The following is a 19,772-nucleotide window of genomic DNA, read 5'->3' as shown; positions in this document are numbered from 1 at the left end:
AGAAATGAATTTCACATTGCAACCATTTATGTTTGGTGCGTGAGTCTGCCTGGGTATGTATAAAGCTGAAACAAAAATGTCACAAACAATACCTACCTTTATGACATGGAATGCACTCTGATATTTTCCATTTTATTCCATTCCACTCAATAGTTCATTAATTTAAAATGCTAGTTATGGTCCATGAATTGGTTTTACAAGCCACTGATTCTGACTTGCTGTTAAAAGGCATATTGGTTCTCAAGCTAGAGCATCAGAAAATTCTACTGTAATACTAGAGAAACTAATCAACATTACGTCTTACAGCTTTTATCAAAGGTTGATATAAGAGACAATCTCATGAAGAATGTTTCTGCATCTTTGTAAAAGTGCTATTAAGAACAGAACATCACATTGGTCAATGTTAGTTATATAAAGATCAGGGCCTTGTGTTCATGGATTTGTTTATTCATTTATTCCCTGTACCTTGAAAAACATGAGTCCTCATGCTAAGAAGTGAGGAAATAATGAGAAATGAAACACACAGGTACTGCCTTCAAATAATGCATAATTTAAGTGGAAAACAGAAAAGTAAATAGGCAATTAAATGATAATGGTTTGCATAATATGCTATGACAGTACATTAGAAATGCACTAAACCCAGATTTGAGAGGCTAGACTGGGCTAAAGGCATTCAAGAGTAAATGGTGATAGCTACGGTGAGTCCAAAAGAACGGGGAACTAGACAGGCAGAAAGTTGGGGAAACAGTGCTATGCAGAGACCAGCAAATGTCATATCTTGGGAGGAGAGGAAAAAAATAGTGCTTCAGAGAAACTGAAACAAGTTCAGCAAGAGTTCTTTAAGATGAGGGTGTAGATCGATGAGGCTAGAAAGGTAAAACGGCATCTGCCAAGATCATGAGAGGTCTTATAAGCCTTGGAGTGTGGACTTGGTCCTAAAAGCAATGGGAGAAGTTCTACTGCCAGTTAGGATATCAGAGGATGCCGAAGACTTTCACGCCATGGTAAAGTAACACTCAAATAAAAATATTCAAATAATAGGAAAATCATATGTAACTATGAAACTGAAGAGAGGTAAATGCCACGAAGCCTAGATGAATGAATTTCTAGAGAGAAAAATCCTTGCTAGGGGAGTAGCAGGCCAGCCATGGCAGCTTTCAGCAGCAAACTGGGCCTAGTAAGTAGGTAGAAGACAAAACTACTCTTGGGCCTTTGGGCCCAAAGCAGTGGCCTCATCAACACCCAGGGAGGCTGTTAATCAGGCAAACTAGAGATGATCAAAACTGAGGACCCATCCCAGATCAACTTGACTCTTGTTAAAATCTGAATGATCATCTCTTTGTCTTAGGTGCCAAAGTAGAAAAAGGTTCACACTCTTGGGGAAAAATAAAGACAATGAGAAGCCACTGAAGGCATCTGAGCAGAGGGGAGAGAGGACCAGATCTGCTTTTAGATAGGTCCCTTTGACTACAGTGTGGACAACAGCATGGAGTGGAGTTTAAGACAAAAAAGTAGGGAGAACAGGAGGCTGTGGCAGGAACTCATACAGGAGATGACAGTGACCTGGTTGAGATTACTGGAGGTAGAGAGAAGTATTGATGGAAGAGCGATTTAGGAAATAAAATGGACAGGACTGGGTGATTCAGTTGATTGCAGGGAGTGGGGAAAGAAGGAGAGAAAGGGTGAGAGCTGACTCACAGACTCCTGGGGTAAGAACTCATATATGCCAATGTCTTCCCTGAGAGGGGCACATTGGAAGAACCAATCAGGGGTTACAGTCAGCAATGACAAGGTGCTGAGTGTGATGTGTCTGTCAATCAGTCAAGTGGAGATGCCCTTTGAATCTATGAATCTGGAGGCCAGCAGAGCTCTAGACTGGAGAAAGAGTTCTGGGTACATTCAGCATCAAGCTATACGATCATCCAGGGACAATATGGGTTGAGAAGGAGGACTAGAAAAGATGCCTGAGAAACATAAGACATTGGAGAAACATAAGACATTGAAGGGATAGATAGAAACAACTGAGAAGGAATGACCAGAAAGAAGGATGAACAAGGACAGGATGTCGCTCTGGAAAGCAAGAGAAAGGAGTGTTTCAGGTCAACAGTCACCAGTGTTAAAGGTTGCTAAGAGGTGAAATAGGATAAAAACTGGAAATTATTAATTTGATTTAGCTACAGCAAGGTTGCTGGAAACCTCAGTGAGATAGTTAAGGAGGCTGGGAGTTAATGACTCGTAAAGGGCTGAGCATGGAGCTGAGAAAATGGAGATAGAGTAGTGAACTCAAGATGTTCTGCAGGGTAGGAAGAAGATGGCATGGTGGTGGTGAGAAGTTTTAAGATGGAAAAACTAGAGGTGGTGGGAAGTACCCAGGAGCAAGGTAGACGCTGAGCACAGAAGAAGTGAAAGGTGCCACCTTGGTGGTCTAGCAGGGCCTGCCAGGGGCAAGGGAAGGGGGAGCAATGACAATTGTGCAACGTATTTGCGAATCTGGCACTGGCCTGTGAGCTCCTATGGGGAAGGGCTGTGCAGCTTTCATCTGTGCATTCCCCGTGCCTGGCCCACACAAGGCCAGTTGAACGAATGAACAACTGGGATGATGAAAGGCAATGCTAGATAGGTAAGGTAAAGTGAGGTTTCAGAAGGCCTTGAGTGCCAGTCTTGGAAACAACAGCTAAATCCAATACACAATGAAGACAACAAAATGGTTTTCTTGCAGAAATCACATAACAAGTCACTTCTGTTTTAAAAATATTATATGAACACTATCATGCTATAAAGTATACAAACCCATATACAAATAACAGGGCCACTTTCAAAGTGGAACACCCTGGCTCGATGGGTGCCATGCTCTGATCCTTAATTGGCCCTAACTCTTCACCCAGAAAGCCCAACGCATTACAGCAAGGCTGCAAATAGCTTGAACCTTTTTTGATAAGGAGGTCAACACTCCTTGGGCTTAATCTAGTGTCTTTTCAAAGGCCTCCCTGGACTCCCCCTCCTGTTGTTAATGACCTCAGGCAGATGCAAGCCATAGACTAACAAAGATCAGCACACATGCTCAGGTTTGGTTATCACTACAAAAGAGCCACCTCCATAACCGTGTTATCTTCACCACTGAATCGGCTAGACCAAATCAGGATGCCTGTCGTATGACTGTTGAGATCCTGCAGGTTCCTGTAGGAATTGTTCCAATCTAGGGAATTGCAAAGTAGGAATTTAAGGTCCCAGCCCTCCAGAAGTGTATCATCCATTAGATTATAAACTAGAATGCTGCCTGGCACACAGCAGACATAAATATCTACTGAATGAATGTAAATGACTACAGTTGATAAGATTTTGCCTACACGCACCAATAGTAAGACTATAGAAGTAATAGGGAAAACTGCTTAATTGATTCACCCATATAAATCAAGTTAAAATCTTCATAAGAGATTAGGCAAATGCTTCTTCAAAACATTGATTTTTAGCTGTTATTTAAAACCTATAAATCCTACACAAATATCATTTAATTGCCTAAGTAAGCTTCTATACGTTCCCCAAAGGTGATTTATTAAGCATTCCATAATTTAATAGTCTAATGGCTTATTCTCTGAGATTAAAATCTATAACCAATTGTTTTTTCCATTTAAACATAATCAAAACTAGTTGGCTGCCTAGAAGCAACCATTGTTAGGGACATTCTACCAAGTATGACATACTTTTTTATATCATTTCTTCAAGGGCTAAAATATTCTTTACTGTGTGTTCTTTTAATATTTAGCAAATATAATGTTCACTTTCCTATCATACTAAAAACCACCATTCACAGAGTACTCACATATCAGTATAGATCCCAGTGCCAGAGACCCACCTCTCAAGTGGAAAAGAAAGTTTATGTTCAAAGTAGTTGAAGAAAGCTGTGATCATAGTTACCCTCCTCCTCCCGTGACGTAGCTGTAGCCGCCAGTGCCCAGGCCGTAGCCGTAGCGCTCTCCCAGAAACACAGGCTCGCCAGAGTCATAACAGCTAAGCAAGTGCTGGAGCCTGAAGATACTGAGGTGCCAAAGGGAACACAAATCATGATTATTTGATTCAAATGTGGTTACAGAATAGTTTATGGTTCTTACATCCCACTCTGTATACTGTGTCACACTAAACTGAAATAGTTAAGAAATTTGAGTGACTTACAGAATGAATAAAATTTTTAAACAACAAACAAAAAAAGAAAAGAACGCATGAACACTGCACATTACTGGGAACAGAAGAGAAACTGAGACACGAGTGGCTTGTTGCTCAGTTTTTGCAAGCCCCTGCCATAATATGGCTGCCTGATTTGCGTGGTGAGAGCGGCAGGTTACTGAAGTGAAGTTGGCCAGTGTGCTCTAGATCTTATTTCTACCAGTCCTGTTTCCAAGTGAGTGTGAACTAATCCTCACATCTTTTCAGATGAACTTGGTATTTAAGGAAAAAAATTTCTGATGGCTTAAAAAGGAGCCACTGAGATGCAAATGCATGTTGGGCCCCTGGCTGGCAGGTGGGGAAGAGAATTTGGGCAGTGAGGCTACCCTATAAATCCTCAGATAATGAGGCACAATCATGCTTATGTTTCCCTCAACAAGGCCACCCAAGTCTGAGAACTTTCTGTATCTAATTGCTTATACTTTTGAATACCTTTTGGTTCCTATCTGCCTTTAACACACGTTAACAACAATAGCTTACAAAGGGCAGTGTATTAGTCTGGGTTCTCTAAAGTCAGACTATCCATGAGTTGGTCATAAAAATGCCTGCAACTGCAGCTGCTGTTCGGATGAAAACAATGAATTTATAGGAAAAAAAAATCAAAAAATAACTTTTTTAAGTAGACACAAAGGGTAGTGCTAAGAAAGGCTATTTTTTCATGTTTTAAGAACTTACACCACTTAGAAATGTCCCTTCCACCTATAAGCCTGCAAAATCAAAAGCAAGTTAGTTACTTCTAAGATACAATGGGGGCACAGGGGACACAGGAGGTAGATATTCCTGTTCCAAATGGGAGAAAATGGCCAAAACAAAGGGGCCACAGGCTCCATGCAAGTGCAAAACCTGGCCAGGCAATCATTAAATATTAAACCTCCAAAGTCTCCTTCATTCCATGTCTCACATCCAGGACACGCTGATGCATGAGGTGGGCTCCCAAGGCCTTGGGCAGCCCCACCCCTGTGGCTCTGCAGGGGACAGCCCTCGTGGCTGCTTTCACAGGCTGGTATTAAGTGCTTGTGGTTGTTCAAGGTGCACAGAGCAAGCTGTCACTGGATTTACCATTCTGGGGTCTGGAGGATAGTGGCCCTCTTCTGAGCACTCTACTAGGCAGTGTCCCAGTGGGGACTCTGTGGGGGGGCTCCAACCCCACATTTCCCTTCTGCATATGGTGCCATAGCAGAAGTTCTTCATGAGGGACCCACCCCTGCAGCAGACTTCTGCCTGGACATCCAGGTATTTCCATACATTCTCTGAAATCTAGGCAGACGTTCCCAAACTTCAACTTTTGTCTTCTGTGTACCTGTAGGCCCATTGCTATGTAGAAGCTGCCAAAGCTTAGGGCTTGCACCCTCTGAAGCAAAGGCCAAGCTGTATCTTGGCCCCTTTTAGCTATGGCTGGAGCTGGAGCGTCTGGGACATAGGGCACCAAGTCCAAAGGCTGCACAGAGCAGTGGGGCCTGGGCCAGGCCCATGAAATCATTTTTCCCTCCGAGGCCTCTGGGCCTGTGATGAAAGGGGCAGCCGTGAAGATCTCTGACATGCCCTGGAGACACGTTCCCTATTGTCTTGGCTATGAACATTCAGCTCCTTGTTATTTACGCAAATTTCTGCAGCAGGGTTGAATTTCTCCCCAGAAAATGGAGTTTTCTTTTTTACCTCATGGTCAGGCTGCAAATTTTCCAAACCGTTATGCTCTGCTTCCCTTTTAAACATTAAGTTCCAACTTCAAACCATCTCTTTGTGAATGAATATGACTGAATGCTTTCAGAATAAGCCAGGTCACCTCATGAATGCTTTGCTGCTTAGACATTTCTTCCACCAGATACCCTAAATCACCTCTCTCAAGTTCAAGGTTCCACAGATCTCTAGGGCAGTGGCAAAATTCCACCAGTCTCTTTGCTAAAGCATAGCAAGAGTGACCTTTGCTCCAGTTCCCAATAAGTTCCTCATCTCCATCTGAAACCACCTCAGCCTGGACTTCACTGGTCAAAACTATTCAATAAGTTTCTAGGACGCTCCCAACTTTCACTCATCTTCCTGTCTTCTTCTGAACAATCCAAATTGTTCCAACCTCTGCCTGTTACCCAGTTCCACAGTCACTTCCACATATTTGAGCATCTTTTCAGCAACACTCCACTCCTGGTACCAATTTAATGCATTAGTCTATGTCACGCTGCTGATAAAGACATACTCAAGACTAGGGGGAAAAGGTTTAATTTGACTTACAGTTCCATGTGGCTGGGGAGGTCTCAATTATGGCAGAAACGAAAGGCACTTCTTACATGGTGGCAGCAAAAGACAACGAGAAAGCAGCAAAAGCAGAAACCCCTGATAAACCCAACAGATCTCATGAGTTTTATTCACTATCATGAGAATAGCATGGGAAAGACTGGCCCTCATGATTCAATTACCTCCCACTGGGTCCCTCCCACAACATGTGCGAATTTTGACAGATATAATTCAAGTTGAGATTTAGGTGGGGACACAGCCAAACCGTATCATTCCACCCCTGGCCCCTCTCAAATATCATGTCCTCACATTTCAAAACCAATCATGCTTTCCCAGCAGTCCCCAAAGGTCTTAACTCATTTCAGCATTAATTCAAAAGTCCACAGTCCAATGTCTCATCTGAGACAAGACAAATTCCTTCTGCCTATAAGCCTGTAAAATCAAAAGCAAGTTAATTCTTCCTAGATACAATGTGGGTATAGGTATTGGGTAAATACAGCTATTCTGAATGGGAGAAATTGGCCAAAATGAAGGGGCCACAGGCCCTATGCAAGTCCAAAATCCAGTGATGCAGTCAAATCTTAAATGTTCCAAAAGGATCTCCTTTGACTCCATGTCTCACATCCAGGTAACACTGATACAAGAGGTGGGTTCCCATGGTCTTTGGCAGCTCTTCCCCTGTGGCTTTGCAGAGTATAGCCTCCCTCCTGGCTGCTTTCACGGGCTGACATTGAGTGTCTGCAGGTCTTCCAGGCGCATGGTGCAAGCTGTCAGTGGATCTACCATTCTGGGGTCTGGAGGACAGTGGCTTTCTTCTCACAGCTCCACTAGGTGGTGCCCCAGTAGGGACTCTGTGTGGGGGCTCCGACCTCATATTTCTCTTCCCCACTAGTGGAGGTTCTCCATGTGGGCCGCCATCCTGCAGCAAAGTTTTGCCTGGGCATCCAGGCATTTCCATACATCTTCTGAAATCTAGGCAGAGGTTCTCACACCTCAATTCTTCTGTGCACCCGCAGGCTCAACATCACATGGAAGCTGCCAAGGCTTGGGACTTCCACCCTCTGAAGCCACAGCCTGAGCTGTACCTTGGCCTCTTTTAGATACGGCTGGAGTGGCTGCGACGCAGGACACCAAGTCCCTAGACTGCACACAGCATGGAGACCCTGAGTCCAGCCCACGAAACCACTTTTTCCTCCTGGGCCTCTGATGTGGAGGGAGGGGAGTGGGGGAAGGGGCTGCTGCGAAGGTCTCTAACATGGACTGGAGACATTTCCCCCATCTTGGGAATTAACATTAGGCTCCTTGTTACTTACACAAATTTCTGCAGCTGGCTTGAATTTCTCCCCAGAAAATGGGTTTTTCTTTTCTATCGCATAGTCAGGGTACACATTTTCCAAACTTTTAGGCTCTGCCTTCCTTATAAAACTGAATGCCTTTAACAGGATCCAAGTCAGATCTTGAATGCTTTTCTGCTTAGAAGTTTCTTCCACCAGATACCCTAAATCATCTCTCAAGTGAAAGTTTCACCAATCTCTAGGGCAGGGGCAAAATGCCACAAGTCTCTTTGCTAAAACAAAGCAGGAATCACCTTTACTCCAGTTCCCAATAAGTTCCTCATTTCCATCTGATACCACCTCAACCTGTAGTTTATTGTTCATATCACTATCAACATTTTGGGCACAGGCATTCAACAAGTCTCTTGGCTAAAGTTCCAAACTTTCCCACATTTTCCTGTCTTCTTCTGAGCCCTACAAATGTCTCTAAATTATTCACCAAGATATCTTTTCTCACAGAGCAATAGTAACATTAACAGTTCTGGTGTCTCATTTTTTGGTGGGAGGGATGGGTAAGAAGAAAACAAAGTACAGAGATCACCTTTCCCATCCCCACTTGCGAGTCTTACAAAAATACCCTAGCTAACAAAGCTAAAGCTAAAAGTGAAGAAAACAAATTTAATATATGAAAAGAAACTCTGACCAGTGAAAAGTGTCCACAAGACTTCCAGTCAGGTTTATATCTGTCTGAAGATCAAGGCCTCTGACAATGTTGATGGTTTCTGAGTGACTAGAAAATGTTCTTTGAATACTATCCTGTTTTCAGCACACAAGGTGACTCTAGGACTGCCTCGTAATAAGAGTGGTGTAAAAATCTGGTCTGCTGTTCTCTACAAGGAGTTTGCTACTAACCTCTGCTATTTTATCATTGGTTTTGTTTAGTTTAGTTGCCAGTGATTTTCTAACTTTTAATTCTTGTAGATAGAGCTGCTTATATTTTTCCAACTCAGTTTTATTAGTCTTACAGAAAGTTTTCGTTTTCAAGAGTTCAGATTTCAGATCTTTCTCAGCTCCCACCAACTTCTTATCGAAGCAATTTTATTCTCTCTTAACTAAGTTCTCTCAAGATGCTGCTTATGTCTGCAAAGACAGATTTTCTTTTAACTTTTCTACTATATCTTGTTTTCTTTTTCTTTGGTCTCTTTCTTGTACTAAATTTGTTTCCACATTCTTGTTGTACTAAATTTGTTTCCACATTCTTATTGTACTAAATTTGTTTCCATATAAGTTTTGGGGCTTTCTATGTTTACTCTGTAGTCAAGATAATCCCTCTTTTACAGACTTCTGCTTTCCAATGTATTTACTTACTTTATCTTATTCATTCTAATACATTTGTTTGATTTACTTCATTTAACACTGTGTTTGGCTTACACATAGAGTATCCTTGACAATAAGTAACTTCATCTCAGGAAAAGACTCCATCTTACATTTCATTAGGCACTTTGCCAACAGGGACCAGATGTTTTGCTTGATCAATAAAGACTCTATTCAATCAAATGAGGACATAACCAAGCACACTCCTCCATTTTCAGTCCTCACCAGAGGACTCTGTGGCCATAGAAAGAGCAAGACTTCAGCAGCTCAAACGGCCATCTTAACTGACAGTCTTGCTGTCACTTGTGATAAGCACCTGGTATCTGCCACTGAAGACTCTGCCCACATCAAAGTCTCTTCCTTGCAAGACTGAGGGACTGCCAGGCCCAGACTAGGATATTCTTTTTGTCAACGTCTCTCTCCCTGGAGTGGTTCATTAACCCTTTTTCCTATCCCCTTTTTCTTGATGTTAAATGTTAACTTTGTTATGGGAAGTTTAATCTATAAAATTATATATTAAGTATACTATTAGGGTTTGCAATATTGACTCACTTGTGGAGTGGCTTGAACCTGTGTGCCTATGGCTCTACTGACTGAAAAGGAAGTACTGAGAATCAATTCCTTGGGAACTCCCATGTAGCTCATGGCTTTTGCGGCTGAAATAGCATCAGTAAAAGTCTGACATTGTGGAAAGACATAAACACATGTGGACCTGGTTATCCCTGACCTGGTGTCATGCATGAGGGCTTAGGTTTCTTTGTACAGATTCTAAAACCAAGGTCTTTTCTCTGAGAGCATCACTTGCATGATGGAGATCAATTTCTAGGCTACTGAACTTACTTTCAGCTTTACAAAGTGGTTGAGAAAGAATATGCTTATCTTTCAGGTTAGTCGCATCAAAATTCACTGTGTCCTACAAACAAAACTACTCATCTCTTGTTCTCAGGAAAGCAAGTTCTAGGTCTCTTATTGATGTGTGACAGATCACAATCATGGAGAGCAGTAGCCAGTCTAGCATGGTGCAATTCAACTCTGTATCCAGGATTTCCTTGCTGTGTTTACATTCTCTAGTTTAGAACTGAGCATTCTATTCTTGCTGTCAGAATACTGAGCTGTCCACTATCCTGGTGTGATATTATGATTATATATTGATATGGTTTGGCTGTGTAAAAATGGACGAATACATATATATTGGTTTTCATCCAGAGTTTCCTGGCTTTTAACTCCCATAGCCCTTGTTAGTCTTTTGTTATAATGCTGGGTTGCTTTATTAGGCCTCAGGAGCAGATCTCAGGAAACAGTCTCTCTCTGACCTTCTCCTGTTGACACAAGACTCTTTCAGTGCTGCTTCACCAGCCAGAAATCTCCGGTCAGCCAGCGGCACCTCTGATCAGGGCCTCACTCGGCTCTGGGCTTGCCACTAGACTTGCTCTGCCCACTAAGCCTGGCAGGCTGCGCTTAGCTCATGTTACTGGCCCAGGTTCCATGCCTGCTGTGGCTCTGTGCTCAGCCCATAGCTGGGCTGGGCATGCTGTGACCAGCTTCTCCCTTGGGTGCCAGCATCTGGACAAGGGGTGGGGGACGCAGCAGAGCCTGAAAACTTGGAGATGCCAGCAACTGTGGAGCCGCAAGGGTTGTTACCCTTTTGCTCAGGGAGTCCTAAGCTCTGAGTCCCCAGGAAGCATTGCAGCTTGTTCTTGTTATACCTCATTCATTCCTACTATCTGCATGCTTCGGTGAATGGGGGTATGTCCCAGTTCATTTGGTCCTGCCGCCCCACTCCACTCGTGGCTCCTGGGCTGGCCCAGCCTCATCACTGCCAGTTCTCATCACCTGGGGCAGCTGCCTGGTACCAGCAAGGGGTGGGAGGATTACAGTGTTACAGCTCCAGCTCAGGAAATCCTGAGGTCTAGGCCCCCAGAAGGGTTGCCGCTCTAGTGAATGGGAGTGCGTCACCGCCCTCAGCTCAGTGAGCCAGTCAGGAAAGTGTTACAACCCTTTTCACTCTCACTGTTCAGCAGGTCCCAGGTTCTTGTCCCACGTCCAAGAAGAATGAGGTTACACACACACACACACACTGGAGAGTAAGCCAGGTGCGGTATGGTTTTTTATTGAATGAGAGAACAGCTCTCAACAAGAGAGGAGACCCAAAGTGGGTAGTCCTCTGTGTGACAGGGTGCCATAAGGCAGGTAGTCCCAATATGTGACTAAGTCTGGGGTTTTTATGGGCTCAGGATCAGACAGTGTGTGCTGACTGGTCCATGGGTGGGCCTGGGAAAAGCACCATTTGATTAGCTAAAAGGCATTGAGGAAGTTCTCACTCCTGGCCGTGGACTCTACCCTGAGTTGATAGCCTGGCTGTCACGCTTCAGTCTGTCTTTGGCTTGAAGGTTGGGTTTCACTGGGGACCTGGCCCTTTCTGCCTAGGAATTTGTGTGCCTCTTGCTGCTATCAATGTCCTTATACCTGCCCAAGGTAGGAATTTAATCTGACTGTAGGCCAGAAGACTCTAATTCCCGAGAATGTCCTGCCCCATAACCTAGAGGAAGAAATACTACACAGAGAGGCCAAGAATAGTCGAATAAGGAGGTCTTTCTGGGTTTAGAACATGTGCTTTTTGTTCAATCACATTTTTACATGGTTGCCAATCATGCCTATATAAGGAAACCTCCATAAAACCCCAAAAGGACAGGGTTCGAACAGTTCTTGGATAGCTAAACATGTGCAGATTCCTGGGGGTTGAGCACCCAATGGGAGCACAGAAGCTCCACATTCCTTCCCCCATACCCTGCCCTACATATCTCTTCATCTGCATCCTTGATAATATCCTTTACAGTAAACCAGTAAACATAAGTGTTTCCCTGAGTTCTGTGAGCTGCTCCAGCAAATTAAAGGAACCTAAAGAAGGGGCTGTGGGAACTCCAACTTAGAGCCAGTCAGTCAGAAGATCTGGAGGTCTGGACTTATGACTGGTGTCTGGGGAAGCAGTCTTGGGGACTGAGCCCTCAACCTGTGGGGTCTAAGGCTATCTCCAGGCAGATGGTGTCAGAACTGAATTGAATTAGAGGACACCCAGCTGGTAGAGGACTGCTTGTTTGCTGGGGGGAAGAAATTCCCACATATTTTGGGGTCACAGAAGGCTTCCTCACTGATTGTTGTGGTATAAGAACACACACACACAAAAATGTTCTGAAGAGTTTTTCAGGAACAATTGGTGTTAGTGAAGTGCGATTAGCTAGAATGGCTCAGGTTCAGAGAAACATTTGGTTTGAGAAGAGAAAGGATAAAAGTCTAGGGGATGAGATACCCTTGATTCCTGGGCAGCCAAATGATCACCCATGACATGGAGCCACAGTGCTCTGTTCAGTTACTAAAGGTAAAAGTTACCACTGGAATTTTGAGATGGAGAATTGGTTCACCAGAGGCACAAGAAAATGCAAACTAATCAGAAAAAAGCAAACTATTCAATCCCTTGATCACTGTTATCCATATTAGCTAAAATAAAATTAAAAGAGAGTGCTGGGTCAGACCCTGATGCTACATAAACCAAGCTTACATTTCAGTGAGTCTGAGCTTCAGCCACTAGCCTCGGAACCACTGCACAACGGCAAAATTATGCAGGAACAACAGAAAGTACCTCTGAGACCTGTGGTGACCAAGAGGATAGTCAATGTGGGAAAGGGAAAAACCAAATAATTATTGAAACTAGATGAATAGAGAAAACATTGATAGGCATGAAAGTAAGAGGAAAAAGAAAGGGGAGAGCCATGGAACTCACCCCAGGAGGTGGACATATTTAGGTGGTTATTAAAAAATGGAATGAAGAAAATAGAAATTGATGGGGTTAAAAAACAAAGGTCTTAATACAACATTATTGAAGACTGAGTGGAGGAAAGGGACCCCCAGCTGATCTCTCAACATTTAAGGGCCTAAACCAGTTTGCTGTATCTCCCCCAGTTTGGAGAACTTTTAAAGACAAGAAGATAAAGATTAAAATGAGAAACCCAACCTAGAATTACCTGTTAGACTGGTTAATCAAGGTAACAACTAACAGAGAGGCCAGGGTCTCCTAGCGGGACTCCAGACTGGGGATCCAAAGCCTTTTGCAAAAGAGAGGGTAAAATGATCTTGTGATAAAACAGGGAAATTCCTGGGACTAGAACATAAAAGTGTAAGGGTTGTTAGGATTATGAAAGCTGGCATATTTGAACATACTTCATGTGAAATGGTTTTATCTCTTCTACCTGATTGTATTATGGGAAGAGACATTTTATCTGACTGGGAAATGTTCCCCCTATCCAGTACTGTAAAACAGAAGGTATGTAAATCCTTTGAGCAGCATTAATGGAACATGCTAAAATTGGAACCGGTTAGGATTTCCCAGGCCCACAGAGTGCAGAATAGAAACGGAAGAGCTGGTGGGGACAACTTCCCCATTTGATATAGCCCTCTGCAGAGTACCTTCTGGGGCTTATGGCAAAGGTTTGTGAGTGCCTCCCAGCAATGACAACTAGGACTTTGAACTAGAGAATTTCCACTTGAAGGGCATTTACTTCCTTGCTACAGGACATTAACTGAGGCTACCCCTATGACTGAAGGACATAAAGTGATCTTGATGAAACCCCCTTTGCAAAGATTATGACAGTGAGAGAAATTTAGCTTGGCTGACTCCATCTTGCTTCTAGTCTCACAGGCTGGCTGTCTTTACTCATTCCTGGGCATAGGTCAAGCTAATCATGGCAGGAATTTGGAAGGAAGGATGCTACCAGTCTCTCCCTAAAGCTAATCTCCTCCTTGCTCAGAGACCAAAAACTAATGAAAGACCACAAGATTAGGATCAGGGGAGGGGCCTGAACTTTGCTAAAGTGTATTTTTTATCATCCCTTACTGCTCAAGAATCATGTGGACAGAGGTCACAAGACTTGACATTTCCCCAATTGCTCCTATAGATAACATTACTATTGTAGAACCTAAGACTGGTCTTTTGAGATGTTTTTCAGATTTTTGCCTTCTGGCAAAGAACTGACCCCACTCAGACCCATGACTCGTGACTCAATCGGCCCTGTGGTCCCCAACCAGAGGCAGATTCAGTGTACAAGGACCGTTTTCCACATCCCTACGACTTCGTTCCCAACCAATCAGCAGTAACCATTTCCTAGCCCCCTGCCCACCCAATATACCATAAAAATCATAGTCTCTGAGTTCTCAGTGCGACTACTTTAAGTAATAACTCCAGTCCTTCCACTTGGCCAGTCTTGCATTAATTAAACTCTTTCTTTACTGCAGCATTAGAGTCTCGATGAACTGGTTTTATCTGTGCAGCAGGCAGGAAAAACTCATCAGACAATTACAATTATACCTGAAATGCCCAGGCTGTTTTGGGTAATGTCAGAGAAACACTCTAATAAGGGAGGCAATGCCCAAATGAGGTCCATTATAAAACAGAATTTGTATGGGATCATGCTACCTGGGGAAAGCAAGGAGGAGACCCTCACAAACAGAGGGCCACTTTTCCAATAAAACTGACTCTGGAACTATGTGAGGAGCCACTGGACTCTACAGTACCCTGTAAGCAGCTCTTGACTGACCAACCAAGAGCTACTTGGTTTGAGGATGGCAATTCCAGGGTAAATGAATACCATCTTGTTTAGAAGTTGCTACTTTGACCACAGGAGGTAAGAACAAATAATCTTGGTGGGCTGTATTGCATGCATTTTCCTAACAGTAATGGAAGAATTGAACACTGGTAGAAACACCTGTGTTTGGGATTTTACTAACTCATAGGCAGTGACCAATCACCTGCCCATACAGTCAGGCAAGAGGGCAACGGATACTTGGTCTGTTAAAAGGATGCCCATATGAAGCATGGCCCCATGGACATTTGAGGGGTGCATTAAAGCAGAACAAGTTAATGTCAATCAGAAGAGCCCGTTTCCAGGTTTGGAAGGTGACTGGAATTGACAAGCAGGTATCCCTGTGTACTCCCTTGAGGTGGCCACCTGGATCCATGAAATTAGTGGATATGGGGGTACGGCAGCAGGCAGAGATGAGCTAAATCTAGATATGTTCCTTTTGCATCGAGCCCCTTTCCAGGTTTGGAAGGTGACTGGAATTGACAAGCAGGTATCCCTGTGTACTCCCTTGAGGTGGCCACCTGGATCCATGAAATTAGTGGATATAGGGGTACGGCAGCAGGCAGAGATGGGCTGAATCTAGACATGTTCCTTTTGCATCCTCTCAGGCACAAAATGCCAATAAGAACTGTTCTGTACACCAGCAAAAAAGACAGAGACTGATAATGACTATTGGGCAGATTCCCTGGTGCAAAGGCCCTAAACGAAGCTGGCAATACAGAGACTGATGCTAGTGGCCCTATGGGGCCACCAATGGGTCTTGACAGGAATAGACACTGACTGGCATGGCTTCTGCTTACTCAGTGGAACATACAAACACTCTTGAGTACCATTTAAAAAACAAGTAAACAGAAGATATTGCATGGATCTGTATGGCCAATCGTCATTTCTTCAGATCAAGGAACACACTGTACAGCCTATAATGTCCAACAATGGGCACAGAGATAGTCTCCTTAGAGTCATAGTTTGATAGACGAGTAGAACAGGTATTGAAAACACTGGAAACATAAAAGGCTGGCTTACATGCCTTCAAGAGTGTGTGCTCATACTCAACATGAGTGGGACTAAAGGAGTCTGCCCACGAGATGTTCCTGTTTTTCTAAAGCTGATCTGGAGAAGAAGGGATGAAGAGGATGCTGGGATGACTATGCAAATCTTGCCAAGCCAGGAGTACACTGGAATAATGACCATTTTTTCTTTATTCCCCAAATCAGCTCACTAAAACCTTTTCTTTCCCCCCTACCTGATGTAGTGGTCCTAGGACCAGGCCTGCAACTGCCAGTGCTGGAAGCAGGGCTGATTTCCAAGCAAAAAACCATAACTATGTTTTTAAACCTTATGTCAAAATTCCTTAGGGCCTGATGTGACTGGGTTGCTCCTTCACCCCATTTAGCAAAACTGGGGCTAAAAGTGAATGCAGCTATATTGCCTGGTGGTAAAAATAACCCACTAGCTGTGCACCTACGTAACTTTACCCTACCTGCATGGGAATGGACTGAGGATGTACCTGCCAGACAAGCATTGTTGACTGCAATCTCAACCGGAACGGCAGTGATTCTGACGTCTCTTCCAAAGGTGAAAACATTTGGGTATTAACGGAGAGAGAGAGAAATAGCAGTTGAGGGTAAAGGAATGAATAATGGATTATAAATTGAGGGAAATCCAACATTACATGAATACCTTGAAGGACACTCAGAGAAACAGATGACATTGCCTCTCACCTCAGTTATAACAGATATCTAAAAAGGGAAAGCTGTTGTTTGCCAAGACTGCTCCAGGTTTGGAACCTGACAAGATTGAAAGGAAGCCTGCAAACCTGAGTGGACTCACCCTGGGAAATATTAATACAATATAATGGACTAGACTAGTTATTAATGATGCAACAAGACTCTAATGTGGCAATATCTTTTGAGTTGTATGTTCTTTTGATGTAAGGTATCTGAAGACCAAGGGTAGACTGTGATATTAAGAAACATATATTTGGCTTTCAACACCCATTTGCTGACATACCAATCCTAAAATCTTTGGAACATCCAAATTGCTATCTTTTTGTAGGCTACTGTTCACTGACAGCTTCAAGATGGGACTCGTCACCAGAAAGACAAAGGCATGATTAGAGAGTTGGGACTTCCAGTCCCACCCCCCAATCTCCTGGGAGGGGAAAGCAGCTGAAAGTCAAGTTGATCATCAATGGCCAATGGTTTAATCAATTGTGGCTACATAATGAAACCTTCATAAAGCCCAAGAAAGCAGGCTTCAGAGAGCTTTAGGATGTCTGAACATGTATGTAGAGGTTCCTGGAGGGCATGGAAGCTCCACGCCCCTTCTCTCATACCTCACCCTACACATCTCTTCATCTGTATCTTTGTAATATCCTTTATAATAAACTGGTAAATGCGAGAAAGAACCCCGACATGAAGTTCATCAGTCAGAAGTTCTGGAGGCCTGGACTTAACGACTGGTGTCTGGTGTATGGGGTGGTAGGGCAGTCTTGGGCACTGAACCCTCAAACTGTGGGAACTGGCACTATCTCCAGGTAGACAGTGTTAAAACTGAATTAGAGGACACCCATTTGATGTCCACTGCAGAATAGACTGATTGCTCGGTGGGTAGGAGAAATCTCCCTGCTCCACACTTTTGGTCACAGAAGTTGTCTTCTGTGTTGATGATTATTGCAGTGTGAGAACAGAGGGGAAAATAGGTCAGTTTTTTCCCCACCAACTAATCATTACGGAAATGCAAATCAAAAGTCACACCCACTAGAAAAACAAAAACACCCAGAAAACAATGGGGTTGACAAGGATGTGGAGCAACTGGAAACCTTGTGCACTTCTGGTAGGAATGTAAAATGGAACAACCTCTATGGGAAAACAGTGTGATGGTTCCATTACAAATAAAATTACCATATGATCTAGTCATTCAATTTCTGGGTGCATACCCACAACCCCATGTTGAGGGAGTGTCCATCAACAGATGAATGGATAAGCAAAATATGGGCTATCCATACTGTATCCATGGAATGTTATTCGGTCTTAAATAGGAAGGAAATTCTGCAATATGCTACGACATGGATAAATTTCGAGGACATTATGCTAAGTAAAATAAGCAAGTAAAAAAAAACAAGTACTGTATGATTCCATTTATATGAGGTACTGAGTCAAAATCAGAGGCAGAAAATAGAATGATGGTTGCCAGGGGATGGGAGTAGGGGAGTATAGACAGTTATTGTTTAATGGATATAGAGGTTCAGTTTTACAAGATGAAAAGAGTTATGGAGATGGCTGCACAACATTATGAATGTATTTAATACTACTAAACTGTACACTTAAAAATGGTTATGATGGTAAATTTGATGTTATGTGTACTTTACCACAATAAAAAAAAAAGGAAAAAGAAACATATCGTGGATGAACCAGATGGTGACGGAAAAAAAAAGTTACATAATTTTACAGTGTTTTTCCATCATCTCTATTGAAAAACAGACCCTTCTTTTTCTTAGTATTTGATAGTCTACACTAAGAGAAGACTAGTAGCTGTTATGGAATGAATGTTTGTGTTCCCCCCAAATTTTATCATATGTTGAAATCTAATTCCCAATATGAAGGTATTTAGAGGTGGGACCTTTGGCGGGGGTGAAGAGATTATGGGGGTGGAGACCTCATAAATGGGATTCATGCCCTTCTAAGAGGCCACAGAGCTAGCTTGCTCTCTCTCCACCATCTAAGGATACAAGAAGTCAGCATGCTGCAACCCAAAAGAGAGCCCTCACCAGAGCCCAACCATGCTGGCACCCCGATCTCAGGCTTCCAGCCTCGAGAACTATGAGAAATAATTATTAAACAAAAAACAGGAGATGGCTGGCAAGATGGCTGAACAGGAACAGCTCTGGTCTGCAGCTCCCAGTGAGATCAGTGCAGAAGGCAGGTGATCTCTGCATTTCCAACTGAGGTACCTGGCGCATCTCATTGGGACTGGTTGGACAGTGGGTGCAGCCCACAGATGGCGAGCAGAAACGGGGTGCGTCATCTTACGTGGGAAGCACAAGGGGTCGGGGAACTCCCTCACCTAGCCAAGGGAAGCTGAGAGGGACTGTGCTATGAGGAATGGTGCATTCTGGCCCAGATCCTACGCTTTTCCCACGGTCTTCACAACCCGCAGACCAGGATATTCCCTCAGGTACCTATACCAACCAGGTCCCTGGGTTTCACGCACAAAACTGGGCAGCCATTTGGGCAGACACCGACATAGCTGCAGGAGTTTTTTTAATACCCTGGTGGTGCCTGGAATGCCAGCGAGACAGAACTGTTCACTCCCCGGAAACGGGGCTGAAGCCAGGGAGCCAAGTAGTCTAGCTCAGCAAATCCCACCCCCACAGAACCCAGCAAGCTAAAATCCACTGGCTGGAAATCCTTGCTGCCAGCACAGCAGTCTGAAGTCCACCTGGGATGCTTGAGCTTGGTGGGGGGAGGGGCATCTGCCATTACTGAGGCTTGAGTAGGTGGTTTTCCCCTCAGAGTGTAAACAAAGCTGCCTAGAAGTTCGAACTGGGTGGTGGCCACCACAGCTAAGCAAAGCTGCTGTAGCCAGACTGCCTGTCTAGATTCCTCCTCTCTGGGCAGGGCATCTCTGAATGAAAGGCGGAGGCCCAATCAGGGGCTTATAGATAAAACTCCCATCTCCCTGGGACAGAGCATCTCGGGGAAGGGGTGGCTGTGGGTACAGCTTCAGCAGACTTAAACGTTCATGTCTGCTGGCTCTGAAGAGAGCAGTAGATCTCCAAGCACAGCACTGGAGCTCTCCTAAGGGACAGACTGCCTCTTCAAGTGGGTCCCTGAATCCTGTGCCTCCTGACTGGGAGACACCTCCCAGCAGGGGCTGGCGGACACCTCATACAGGAGAGCCCCAGCTAGCATCTGGTGGGTGCCTATCTGGGACAAAGCTTCCAAAGGAAGGAAAAGGCAGCAATCTTTGCTGTTCTGCAGCCTCCACTGGTGATACCCAGGCAGATGAGGTCTAGAGTGAACCTCCAGCAAACTCAAGC

General features: G+C 44.0%; 1 protein-coding gene across 4 annotated transcripts in view; it reads right to left on the bottom strand.

The window, feature by feature from the left end:
* B3GLCT (beta 3-glucosyltransferase) overlaps window positions 1-19,772 on the bottom strand; it is a 119,965-nt gene that overhangs the window by 10,257 nt on the left and 89,936 nt on the right. For 3 of the 4 annotated variants that reach the window (XM_028837566.2, XM_015120830.3, XM_077974166.1), the window contains exon 13: window positions 3,916-4,035. The exons of the other annotated variant lie outside the window; for it this stretch is intronic. In XM_028837566.2, coding sequence (XP_028693399.2) covers window positions 3,916-4,035 — 120 coding nt within the window. The remainder of the gene's footprint in view (window positions 1-3,915; window positions 4,036-19,772) is intronic. 4 annotated transcript variants of the gene reach the window in all.

This window comes from Macaca mulatta, chromosome 17, assembly GCF_049350105.2.
Source record: "Macaca mulatta isolate MMU2019108-1 chromosome 17, T2T-MMU8v2.0, whole genome shotgun sequence".
NCBI classification, from domain to species: Eukaryota; Metazoa; Chordata; class Mammalia; order Primates; family Cercopithecidae; genus Macaca; species Macaca mulatta.
This window is presented reverse-complemented; position numbering and strand designations above follow the sequence as displayed.